The 13,923-nt window shown below is 41.4% G+C and overlaps 1 protein-coding gene across 1 annotated transcript in view; it reads right to left on the bottom strand.

The window, feature by feature from the left end:
* The window catches only part of LOC148867270 (piezo-type mechanosensitive ion channel component), a 95,925-nt gene extending 82,765 nt beyond the window's left edge, over positions 1 to 13,160 (bottom strand). The window contains exon 1 of the mRNA XM_088977999.1: positions 12,487 to 13,160. Within this exon, the coding sequence (XP_088834125.1) occupies positions 12,487 to 12,535 (49 nt within the window). The 5' untranslated portion in view covers positions 12,536 to 13,160. The remainder of the gene's footprint in view (positions 1 to 12,486) is intronic.
* Between the last annotated feature and the right edge of the window lie 763 nt (positions 13,161 to 13,923).

Below are 13,923 nucleotides of genomic sequence, written 5' to 3'. Positions count from 1 at the left end.
TTGTTACTAAACACCCTTCTGTTCCTCTTGGTCCAGATACACCAAATTACAGCACTTGGAATCATCTTCCATAAAGTCTTCTTTTTCTTGCTCAAGCCCAAGATATGCCAGCAGCATAACAGCTCTTTTACCGACCTCGGCATCACCCAACAAACCTTCAAGAAGTTGAGGAAGTGGTTCCACAGCTGAGCAGAGAACGAGCAGTGAATACACAAATGATCAGTAGATTCAGCACTGCACCCACATAAGCTGCAAGACAGGTCCAAAATCTGAAATCCCCTGCTCACAAGGTTCTCCTTGGAAAGGCATTTATTAAGAGCCATAGTTCAAATCAGGAAACTGACTTTAGTCGGACTAATGGGATTCCACACTTGCTGAACTGGGAAATCAGGAACACCCTCCTACCAAGCATAGCAGCCAAAGATTTAACTGAAAACATCCCATCAGAATTTCACTTCCAAAGCCACTTATCCTCCGAGCTATAATCCAACTCTTGAAACTGAAGACAGGTTAGGAGATTCACTGCCTCATCCACCTCCCAATCAAAGTGACTCTGTAGTTATTTATTCTTTCACATCAAATCAATAGCATTTCAGTTACTGGTCAAAATAAAATAATCACAAACAGAATACAAATGACATGTGCATGCAAACACGCTCTGTATTTTGGAGTTGTGGCCATCTTATGCTTAACTCAAAGAAGGCTTTTCATAATAATTTGGGATTGACAAGGTTAATTTTACTATACGAGCAACTCTTGAAACTGAAAACAGGTCAGGAGATTCACTGCCTCATCCACCTCCCAACCAAAGTGACTCTGTAGTTATTTATTCTTTCGCATCAAATCAATAACATTTCAGTTACTGATCAAAATAAAATAATCACAAACAGAATACAAATGACATGTGCATGCAAACACGCTCTGTATTTTGGAGTTGTGGCCCTCTTATGCTTAACTCAAAGAAGGCTTTTCATAATAATTTGGGATTGACAAGGTTAATTTTACTATACGAGCATGGGATAGTAAGTGGAAAAAGAGAATTTGTGAACAATTTCTATCGTTTCAAGTTGGTTTCTTTTTGCGTAATGGAATCTTACCAAGGAAAGTTCAAAATTTCAAGCTCACCCTCAAATACTTAAGAGTAATTCCAATATTCAGGAATGAAGATTAACATGAGACTGTATGAGATGGCAGGCTATAATATAGGCATTGATGAATGAGATGACACATGGGCATTTTAATAAACAAAATCAATGAAATATGATAGGGGCCATTACTTGGTGTAATGGTAAAATCTCAGGCTGGAATGTGCGAGAACATGGGTTCAAGTCTGAGGGTTGCCACTTCGTGAGAAAAAATGCCAAAGGTTAGGACCATACCCAGTCTACCCCTTCCAAGATAGAGGGCAAAGGATCCACATTATTGCTTTACTATTATTGCTACCACATTTCTATTATTTATTTCTCCCATCTAGTTCATATGCCAAGACAGGTACTGCACTTACTTATTCCACATCTTTTTACCCATGGATTGTAGACTCTAGGGCTAGTGCCCATATGACTGGTATGCCTTCACATTTATCCTCATACAAGTTAACCCCAAGGAAGGGCAAGATTATTGTTGTTGGTGGATCTCAAACCCCTATTTCAGGTCAGGGAGAGGTCAAACTCACTCACAACCTTTCTCTTGGATCCGATCTTCATGTGCCCTAGTTACACAAAATTTGTTCGTTAGTTTTCTTACAAAATCCCATAATTGCTCAGTGACCTTTTTTCCTACCCATAGTGTTTCTCAAGACCTGAGCACCGGGAAGATGATTGGAAGTGGGCATTAAGATGATGGAGTCTACCTCTTAAATGGACCTTCAGAGCATGGATTGTCAAGATAGACTGAGTTTTGTTCAAATAAGAAAATGATGTAGAGATAGTGAGAAGATATAGCCGCAACGCTAATTTTGTACTTTTACCATCTTTTGTTGTACACATATTTTATGTACTCTTTAATTTGTACACTAAGGGCAGATTTGTCATTTTATCTTCTTTAATATAAATATCTCCTTTAGGGTGTCAACAGCCACTTAGTGACACACCCACCGATCTGACTCTAACATGGTATCAAAGCAGGTCACAATCTGATCTGCATATAACCTCTTCGTAACCCTTTTCTTTTCTACTATATAGAGTACTCCCTAATAGTATTTGGGAGGCTCTCGAGTGCTCTGGAATCCCTTATCTGAGGCTGCATTTGATCAGAACTCTACAGACACTTTTTCTGCACTGTTGCACCATCAGATTTCTCTTTTTTGTTGGATCTCCTTCTAGAGGCATCGGATCAAGCTGAAAATTCGGATCTAGTGTCGCCTAGAGCAGATCTACGGACTCTAATTGGTTTGGTTTGGATCAGATTTGATTTAGAAGGGTTTTGAGCCACTTCTGAGTTCGACAGACCCTTACAGTTTCCTTTTCTGGACATCAGCTGAAAGCCTGAAAGGTACCTCTTTCTTCTGATTTGAACCCTAATCTTTGTTTAGAAGTGTGGTTTTCTTGCTCTTGTGATTCAATGGCATCAGAAAGGATGGAGATTCTCCCTATTAAGTTTAATGGTACGAACTATGCACTTTGGATATTTAATTTTCAGATTCGTGTGGAGGCGAAAGGTCTCTGGGGATATCTGGATGGATCTGTAGTTAAACCTAATGATTCAGACATTAAGGGTCTTATCAGTGGAGAATTGATAATGCGAAAATTGCATCATTTTTTTTCGGAAAAGGTGAGGTAATTTTATTCAAAAAAAGAGAACATACAAACAGAGCTCAGGCCAAGGAAAATAGTCTGAGAACAACACAAGTTACAAGCTCCAATAGGACTGAGACCGAACTAAAAAAGGCAAGTTCAGGTGCCTGAACTCCTCAGTAACAGACACCCAAGAGATCAGCTTGTGCACTGCTCTTTGCACTAGTTCTTCAGGACTTTTAACTCTATTACAGAAAATGTTTTTGTTCCTTTCAGTCCAAATGGACCACAAAACTGCTGCAGGAATGGTCCTCCACACTAATTTTCCTTTCTTATTTAGGCCTTTTACTTTCCAGCAGTACAATAGCTCCTTGACCGACCTAGGCATAACCCAGCTGATGTACATGGATTTCAGAAAGTGCTCCCACACCTGAGAGGAGACCAAGCAGTGAAGACACAAATGATCTATAGATTCTAGGAGAGAACCACAAAGACCACAAGAAAGATCCAAGATTTGAATGCCACACCTCTCAAGATTTGATCTGGAAAGGCAAATGTCAAGGGCCATTGTCCACACCAGAAAATTGGATCTAGATGGACTTGTTGGATTCCAGATCTTAGTAGCAAGGAAGTCTGTGGGGCCCGAGCTGCATAATTTGGAAGCTAGAGATTTGACAGAAAAATACATCAGGATTCCATTTCCAGCACCAACTATCTTCCAAGCAAAGGTCTATCTTCTGCTTCTGAAGAAGATCCATCAGCTCCATAACCTCTTCCAACTCCCAGTCAAATAAGTTCCTCCTAAAGAGGGGGGGTCCAAATAAAAGAATATCCTGAAAAACAGTAACTCTCAGCCACTGAGGAATCTTGATTAGAAGCACACTGAAAGAGGAGAGGAAAGGAATCAGCCAGTGGGCCATCCATACACCAAGGGTCCTTCCAAAATTTAGTTCTATCCCCTTTGCCAATCTTGACTGAAATTCCTTCCAAGAAAGTAGAGAAATTCTTCATGATAACTTTCCAAAGGGAGTTACCCCAACTTGGAGGAGGATCCCTAGATTTCCAATTGCCCCACTCCACCCCATATTTTCCAGATACATGCACTTACTATGAGCAGTTCGGCCATATTATTACTGAATGCCCTACTCGGCCTCAGAAAAGCAATGGATCAAATCAGAAGAAAGGAAGCTACAAGGCTTATCAAACTGTTGTAGATGGATCAGATGCAGCATCCTCCATTACTTATGTGGTTGGCCAAAATGACACTTCAGGTGGCATGTCTGAAGAACGGATTCGATAGCTCATGTCCCCGGTCATCTCTTCAGCCTTCTCTGCTATTGATCTACCTGGTAAGTCACCAACCTATTGTCCCTCACCAAATCATCTCTGGTATATTGACTCAGGAAACTCTAACCATATGACAGGGGCCACACTTGGTCAGTGTCCCAAACCCCATCTTCCCAATAAATGTTAGGAACTGCCTAACTCAAGGACTCTTTCGAGGGAGCCTGCCTCCTAAATGAGAGAGAGAGAGAGAGAGATTGTATTCCCAAATCGAATATCCCCTCCTAACTTCCTTTCCTTATTTATATATTGTTGTTACAATTCTGTTATACCAACCTCTCCACTTGTCCAGTCCACTTGTCTAGTTTGTTATTTAGTTTGTTCTAGTGGTTGGTTGTTAGTTACATTCTTTAAAGGTTGGCGTGCGTGGCCTTTTCTTGTACACTTGTGTTCCCTTTATTTGTGTCTCAACAGTCCCTCCTCCCTTGAAAGCGACCTTGCCCTCAAGGTCAAGATGTGGGAATCTATTATGTAAATCCAAGTAAGGTTCCCAAGTTGCATCCTCAATTGGGAAACCTGACCATACCACCAATGCCTCTAGTTCGATGTGATTCTCTTTGCGTATCCATCTGAAATTTGTTATCTGAGTGGGCTCAGTTTGAACTTGGCCATCTTCCGAGAATGATGGGAGGGTGGTTGTTGTCATTGCTCCTGTTTTTGGCCATTTCTTCAATAAGGATACATGGAATACAAGGTGTAATTTTGATGTTGCTGAGAGGTCAAGCCTGTATGCCACCGACCCAATGCGTTCCACAATCCAAAATGGGCCGAAGTACCTAGGGCTCAGTTTGTTCCATCGGTGGCCTGCTACTGAAACTTGCTTGTATGGTTGTAATTTAAGGAAGACTTGCTCCCCAATCTGGTGCTGGACAGGCCTATGCCTTCTGTTGTAGGAGTCTGCCATCCACTGTTGGGCTCGATGGAGGTGGGATTTGAGATCTTGTAACACCCTATCTCGCTGGAGGAGTTGGTCTTCTACTGCTGCTACTGCTGAAGACCCTTTCTCATATGGGAGTAGGGGAGGTGGGTCCCGTCCATATAGAGCCCGGAAGGGAGTCATTCCTGTTGCACTCTGATACATGGTATTGTACCACCATTCTGCCCAATGAAGCCACTTGAGCCACTGACGTGGCCTATCCCCTGCATAGCACCTTAAATAGGTTTCCAAACTTCGGTTGACCACCTCAATCTACCCATCTGTTTGAGGGTGGTAGCTGGTAGATTTTAAGAGTTTCACTCCCTATAGTCGAAAAAGTTTTGCCCAGAAACGACTCAAAAAAATAGGGTCGCGGTCTAAGACAATAAAGTTAGGGGTACCATGCAGTCGTGCCACCTCCTTAGTAAAAATCTCAACCACCATGGAAGCTGTAAAGGGGTGGGACAAAGGGAGAAAATGGCAATATTTGGTGAATCTATCAACCACTACAAGAATGGCAAACTTGCCATAGGAAAGGGGAAGCCCCGTTATAAAGTCCATGGATATATTTGCCCACACTTGTGTAGGAATTGGGAGTGGTTGTAGCAGTCTTGCTGGAGACTGGGTATCTGTCTTATTTTTCTGGCAAATGACGCATTCAGCTATGAATTTTTTGACCGAAATTCGCATGCCTTTCTAGTGGAATTGGGTGGCTAGTCTCTTGTAAGTGCGCAGGATCCCTGAGTGTCCTCCTGCTGGGGATGAGTGGAACACTTCCAGAAGCTGCTGAATATGGGTTGAATCTTGTGGTATCACCATTCGGCGTTTATACAGCAGCAAGTTATTCTCCACTGTGTACCCTGGGTGGCTAGTAGGGTCCTCTTGGACCTATCAACGCAGCTTGCTCAGTTGTGGGTGCCTTTTAGCTTCTTCCCTTAGCTGATCCATGATGGAACATGTTGGGCCCGTGAGAAGTAATGGAAATAGTTGTGGCTGGCGTGACAGTGCATCCGCCACCTTGTTAGTGTGCCTTGCCTTGTATTTAATGACATAATTGTAGCCAAGTAATTTGGCTATCCATCGTTGCTGTTCCAGGAAGAGTACGAACTGCTCCAACTGAAATTTTAGGCTCTGGTGGTCAGTTCGTATGATGAACCTCCTTCCTAGAAGGTAGGGCCACCACCTCTGAACTATGAAAACAATTGCTATCAGTTCATGTTCGTATACTGATTTGGCTCATTTCTGTGTTGTCATTGCTTTGCTGAAAAACGCTAGTGGCCTTTCTTCTTGCATGAGGACTGCACCAACTCCTTGGCTTGACGCATCACATTCAATGATGAAGTCCTTTGAGAAGTCTGGAAGTGCGAGCGTCGATGGGGATGAGAGTTGTTTTGAGTGTCTCGAAGGCCTGTTGGGCCTCCCTAGTCCAGCAGAACCCATTCTTCTTAAGTAAACTTGTCAAGGGGGCAGCAATCAATCCATACCCTCTAATGAATCACCAGTAGTACCCTGTTAAACCCAAGAAGCCTCGTAACTCCTTTACATTTTGAGGTCGGGGCCAATTTATCATGCTTGAGATCTTTTTCGGGTCTACTGCTACAATGCCGTTTTCGACCACATGCCCTAAATAGTGTACTTGTGTCTGTCCAAATGAGCATTTTGACTCCTTTGCAAGGAGTTTATGAGTCCTTAGCAGTTCCAAGGTGATTTGTAGATGTACTAGGTTCGTCCCATGTAGCACTATATACAAGTATATCATCAAAAAAAAAACAAGTATAAATTTGTGCAAATGGGATCGAAATATGTCATTCATAAGGGCTTGGAACGTAGCTGGCACATTGGTCAACCCAAACGACATAACCAGAAACTCATAATGCCCTTCGTGTGTACGAAAGGCAATCTTGTGGATGTCTCCCTCATGGACCCGAATTTGATGATATCCCGATCTCAGGTCTACTTTAGAGAATATGATGGCCCTGCCGAGTTCATCTAGTAGTTCATCGATTACCGGTATGGGAAATCGATCCTTCATAGTAATGTTGTTCAGAGCCCTATAGTCTATACAAAACTGCCATGTCCCATCCTTCTTTTTCACAAGTAATACTGGTGAGGAGAATGGGCTTTGGCTGGGCTGTATAATTTTTCTGTCAAGCATATCTTGCACTTGCCTCTCAATCTCTAGTTTCTGAAAATAGGGGTAACAATAGGGCCTTACATTTGTGGGTGCAGTTCCGGGCAGCAATGGAATGCAATGATCATGGGCACGTTTCGGTGGTAGTTCCTTAGGTTCTTGGAAGATCACTGAGAACTTTTGAAGTAGCTATTGTCGTTGTGTGCGGCCTTCTTCGGATCTGCTTCCTTGGGCTAGAATGGGGCCATTCCCGTGGGAGTCTATCTGCATTAAAACGATGTGGGTTGGGTCTGCTGCCCGTTTCCTTAGGGAGGCGAGACTAATAGGTCCTGGACCCTTGGACAACTGCCCTTGAATATGCACCCGTGAGCTGCCCACTTGAAAATCCATGGTGAGACGGGCCTAATCGCATATTACTGGCCCTAGTTGCCTTAACCATTGGACTCCGAGAACTACATCTGCTCCACTGATTTCCAGGGGGTGCAGATCTACCTCGAACTCATGTCCTTGTATCTTCATCTTTAATTTTGTGCACGTACTGTCGCACACCAGGTTGCTCCCATTAGCTATGTGCACCCGGAAGGCTGTACATTGTTGGACTAGAATCCCTAGTTGTCTGACCAATGTTTGGGTAATGAAATTGAGGGTGCTGCCACTGTCTATCAGAACCGACACATGGCGCCCTTGTACCAGTCCGGTTACTCTCATAGTTTGAGAAGAAGCAAGACCGATCAAGGCTTACAGAGATACTTCTGGGTATTCCTTTGTCCATTGCCCCCATTCTTGGTTGTCCATTGGCTCTTCAATGTCTGTTGATTGCTCGACATATTCGGTTTCAGGTTGAAGGAAGAAAACTTGAGGGATCTTACAACGATGGCTTGGCCCGAATTTGTCTCCACATGCATAACAAAGGCCCTTTTCCCGTCGGGCTTGCATCTCATCCCAGGTTAACCTCTTGGCTGAGTCGGGGCCTCAACCAGAGTTGGCGTCCTACCGTGTGATTCCTACTCCTGATCTGGGCTCCGGTTTACCCAAGATACCTGGTTCTGGGTTCGGTATACCTAGTCTGATCGCAACTCCCAGAGGTCGATTAATCCTTCTTGCCCGATTCAGTTTGTCTTCATGTAGTCGAGCTAATGTTGTTGCTTCAAGAACGGTGGTGGGCTACATGGCTTTTACCTCCAGCCGCAATTCTTCCCCAAGTCCACCAATAAAACTGCCGACAAGCGCGTTTTCTGGCCAGCCTTGCACGCACACAGCTAATCTTTCGAACGCCATCTGATAATCTTGGGCGGAGCCAGTCTGTCGTAGCTTAGCGAGGCTTTCATCAAAGTTCTCAAAAGCCGAGACTCCAAATCGCATGGTTAAGGCGTCGCTGAAGTCTGCCCATGTGGCTCTTGGATGTTGTCGCCGGTACCACTGGTACCAGACGATCGCCTCACCTTCCAGGTGTGCAGAAGCTAATGGAACACGGTCAGGTCCCTGTGTGTCGTAGTAATCAAAGTATCTTTCTGTTCGCAGAAGCTAGGATGTGGGATCTCCCCCTGCGAAGATGGGAAACTCGATTCTTGCTATTCTTGATCCGCTTCGATGACTGGTGTCACCGCGCTCTCCCTGATTCGGCGCAGGTGGTGCCTGTGCCAGTCGTTCAAGCAAGGATGCAAAGCTTTCTTTGATTTCTTTGACGTCAACCGATATTCTTTGCATTTCTCCTTCCTTGTTGTCGATTCTGTTCTCCATTGCGGATGACCATGTGCTTGGCATCTTGGCTCTGATACCAACTTGTTAGGAACTGCCTAACTCGGGGACTCTTTCAAGGGAGCCTGCCTCTTGAATGAGAGAGAGAGAAAGAGATTGTATTCCCAAATCGAATATCCCCTCCTAACTTCCTTTCCTTATTTATATACTGTTGTTACAATTCTATTATACCAACTTCTCCACTTGTCCAGTCCACTTGTCTAGTTTGTTATTTAGTTTGTTCTAGTGATTAACTGTTAGTTACATTCTTTAAAGGCTAGTGTGGCCTTTTCTTGTACACTTGTATTCCCTTTATTTGTGTCTCAACAATAAACACATTGTCAATGCTAATGGTGAGAAATTAGATATACTTGGATGTAATGATTTGTATTTATCTACTTCTAAGTCATCTCCATTTCATTTATCCAAAACTTTATTTGTACCCAAGCTCACCACCAATTTGATTTTAGTTGGCCAACTTGTAGAGGAAGGTAACACTGTCTCATTCACTTCTGATGGTTGTTTGATACAGGACCAGAAAACTAGGGAGGTGAAGGGAAAGTGGCGTAGACTGGGACGACTATTTGCTTTGGAGTTTGAGAAGAATAAGGTTGCACCAGTTTCTACTTCCTGTTTGATTTCTACTACCTCTAGTTTTGAGTCCTTTAATTGTAATATGATTGGGATTTGTGGCATAAACACCTTGGCCGTCTGTTTTCTAAGAAACTTGATCAGTTATTTGCTTCTGGTAGTTTACCTGTTTTTGCTACTTCCTTTAAGAATGTTAATAAAAATTGCATCACTTGCGGTTTATGTAAGAGTCATATTTTACCTTTTCCTTCTCACTCTGAGCATGCTACAATCCCATTATACTTAATACATAGTGATGTTTGGTCGTCTCCTGTTGCTTCACGGCTAGGGTATACGTATTTTGTAACCTTTATTGATGATTGCACTCATTTCACTTGGCTTTATTTTCTTCGAAAAAAATCTGAAGTTTACTCTATATTTAAACACTTTCATGCTTATGTTACTACCCAATTTGATGCTCGGATATGTGTGCTAAGATCGGATTCAGGGGGAGAGTATTTTGATAGGGATTTCCAAAACTTACTTAAAACAACATGGAATTAAATCCCAGAAATCCTGTCCAGGAACCCCACAACAAAATGGGGTAGCAAAAAGAATGATTGAACAGTGTAGTTAGAACACTTCTACAAGACTCCCATGTACCCTCTTGGTTTTGGGTGGAGGCAGCCAGCACTGCTGTGTATCTCATAAATCGTCTTCCTTCGTCTATCTTAAATAATTCTTCTCATTTCCAATCTCTCTTCCACAAATCCCCAGACCTCTCTATGCTCAAGGTTTTTTGTTGTGCTTGTTCTGTTCACCTTCCACCACATGAACGCACAAAGCTAACTACACAAGCGGCTCTGTGTGCCTTTATGAGGTACAGTTCTGAACATAAGGGGTTCCTTTGTTATGATCCTTCGGCTCAATTCATTCAGATCTCTCGTAATGTAGTTTTACTTGAAAGTGTGTCATATTTTGAACATATTGTAAAATTCCCAACTCCTTCTATTTCCTTGTTGCACAGTTTTGACTCTACAAGTACCCTCAAACATACCAATGCCAATTCCGTAGCAACTTCAAACGTACTTCAGGAAGCAACGGTCTTCTTTTCATTATTAAAAACCCAAAATCCCTTTTCTTCCTTTTGCAGGCACTCCACTAGTAGCTTTGAATCACCTTCTATAAATCAACTTCCTTACATTCATGTCCTTTGCCTTTTGTAGTCCCTCCATGACAGCCATAACCTCATCCCTTAAGGAGTTGCCTACTCCAATTGGGCCTGAAAATAGTCCAATAATTCTGCCTTCACAATTTCTAAACACCCCTCCAATACCATAAGGACCGAGGTTACCTACACTACTCCCATCAAAGTTCAGCTTGATGTAGTCACTCCTTAACGGAGACCAAATAGGGCATGCATTTCCGATACTTTAAACCTTGGCCTCAATAGAAGACTTGGAAATCATTTACTACTTCTTGCACTTCCAAGAAATGAAAGAATCACCAAGGAAACACACCAAACAATAGTGGATACTCTGGTGTTCAAACATCCTGCCCATTCAGCATCAGCATAGGCAGTCAACTGAGTAGATGAGAAAGATGAAAAGAAAAGTCCATGAGATAAGGTACCTCTGACATAGCTGATGATCCAAAGAATTGCTAAAAAATGAGGCTGTTGAGGAGCAGATACAAGTTGACCAATTATTTGTACTACAATAGGATATGTCTGGTCAAGTCATAGTGAGATGAATAAGGCTGCCAACAAGTTAACAATATAAGGTGGCATCATGTAGTAGTTGTCCATCATCCTTACTAAGCTTCAAGTTGAGCTCCAAGGGCGTATCAACTTGCTTAAGAGTCAGTAAGATTGGCCATCTGGGCCAAATCACTAGCATATTTCTACTTAATGACAAAGTATCCCTGAGGACTCCAAGTAACTTCAAGGCTAAGGAAGTAATTCACTGGACCAAGATTGTTCATCTTGAAGGATTGGCTAAGAAGCTGCTTCAAATGACTAATCCAAGGATATCATCGAGTATCAACATACACCAATAGAAGAGTCAAGCCCTGAGGACACTTGAGAGTGAAGAGGAATAATCTAATGACCTCTGTTGAAATTCAGCTTCAATCTCTCAAACCAAGCTCATAAAGAGTTTACAAACTAATTTAGGGTCATAACAATACCCTAGAGGAGGTTTCATGTACATTGTACATTGTCCATTGCTTAGCAGCAGTAATGGCAAGAATAAGTCTTACAATAGTCATCTTTTAAACCGGGGAAAATGTCTCCTCTACCATGTTCCTCTTTATACTTTATACCCTTAAGCAACAGGTCAGACTTTATATCTATTTGAACTGCCATCAGAATTCAGCTTGACAAAGTATACCCAACAACTACCAATGATGGAAGCATCTTGTGGTGGGGGAACAAGGTCCCAAGTATCATTCTCCAATAAAGCCTAAATCTCAAAGTCCATGGCATCTTTCAAATGCTTGACTGCTAAAGCCTATTAGTAAGATTTTGGAATATCAGTACAAAACAATATAGCAGAAAAGGAGCTATGAGTTGCAAAGAATCCATAGCAATCAAGAAGACAGGACACTTAGGAATTACAACATAAAGGAGTAGGGGTAGGTGGTGAAGGGGTGGTATCACATTGTATTGCATATCGTTAGTCTATAAGTAGATTATCCAAAGAATTCACACTAGGTACAATTGTTTTCCTGCCTCACCTATTTCTTTATATCATGTCATAGTTACACTCATACTCATCTATATATTTAATTTTTTATATCAACATTTAGTTCCCAAATGAAAAGGCAATGCTCACACCGAATTCCTATGAATATGATACATTTCAACTAGGTTTTAAATATATGAGTTCTACTGGAAATCTAAATAATCTAGTGCAGACCATAATCATATATTTCAAATGATCTTACTGACATTTTTCATTCAGTAGTCATGGATCAACCAAAACCTTAAGGAATAAGCAAACAAGCATGCAGTCATGAAGAGCTCATAACCTTACATAAAGCCAAAATAGTCATACCTATTAAAAGAAGCAGAGGCAAAACCAAACCCCCAAGGAAATTCCCCATGACGAGCTTGCCTTGCCAATACAATCACTTGACTGTCATCAACATTGTCACGAATTACAGTGCATTCGGTGTTGGGTCTGTTCATGTATGATTAAAGAAACAAAGAAACAGAAACCCAATTTTGGAAACAAACATCCCTTCCTCGGAGCTACGAGCAAAGAAAAGAACTCAAGACTGGAATTTCTCCCTAAAAGCTCTGTTTCTCAATAAGGACTTGTATGCCTTTCCAGTGTCCAGAGAAAAAAAAGAATAACCAGAAATTTGTTGATGGGTTTTTAAATTAAATTACAAGAGTAAAACCCATTTCGAAAGAACACAAATTTTCTTCGTAACTACCAATTTGAACTAAACAACGCGAACTAGAATAAGAGAGGTTTTCGCGCTCTGCATACGCACGCATAAAGAACTCCGAGGCACGGCCACAGCTGGATTTAGAGGGAATGATGGGGTACTAAATAGGGAAGTAGAATTGGGGTTTTGTATAAATTAATGAGGTAACGTATAAGAGAACTTAGAACTTAGCATCGAAACAGAAAAATGTTGACAAAATAAGAACTCGGAGTTCGAGATTTGGAAAACCGTATCTTACTACGGTATCTTACGCTAAAACTATTGGGGCGTAATGTGGTGCAGTTGTTAAGGGCTTAAAGCAGATTCTTTCCATACCAAGCTTGCTGGCAAACTATTCATGTTTTGACACGTATGCCCTCGATTAGTATTGTATTTTCTACTTTGGTTTACTTGCATTTACATCCTTTTTTTTTTTACATCCCTTGCTTTGTGGAGAATATGCTTCAGATTCCTTCCCTTGAAGTTGAAGCATCCAACGCTGGAGAGTACGTCAATCTACAAATTCAGCGTGGAGGTGATCTGAGCAATACCCGGTACCTGCGGTTGCCGGATGATTGAACTGGCTAATCCATCACAAAGCCAGGATTGCTGATCTTTTTCACAATTCATGAGCGGGCCAGGATGGGTTCGGGCCGGCCTGTGAATCATACTCAAAAATCGGACATCCAGCCAATTATCTCAGGTTAAGATGATGATGTATTTATGTAATCGGATTGTATTTGGATTTGCAAAATGCATCTAATCGGATCAGATATGAATTTGATTCCATTCGATCTTATTAAAATCTGAATCTAATTATATTATAATATTTATTGATTTTAATATATAAATTTTATATAATTATATTTAAAATTATAAAAATATATATTTTATATGTTATATTATGTATGAATTTATATATAGTAGTTCAGTATATTATATTTATATTAATTTATTATATATACAAGTTGAAAAATAATTAACTATTTTTGTTTTTTTAAATATTAAAGCGAAGTTGGATTAAATCTAAATTTGATCTAAGTCCAATAGGGTTTGGA

The sequence above is a fragment of the Nelumbo lutea genome, chromosome 3 (assembly GCF_056320005.1).
Source record: "Nelumbo lutea isolate HS-2025 chromosome 3, American lotus-T2T, whole genome shotgun sequence".
Taxonomy (NCBI): Eukaryota; Viridiplantae; Streptophyta; class Magnoliopsida; order Proteales; family Nelumbonaceae; genus Nelumbo; species Nelumbo lutea.
The sequence above is the reverse complement of the archived record's forward strand: the minus strand, read 5'-3'. Positions and strand labels throughout refer to the sequence as shown.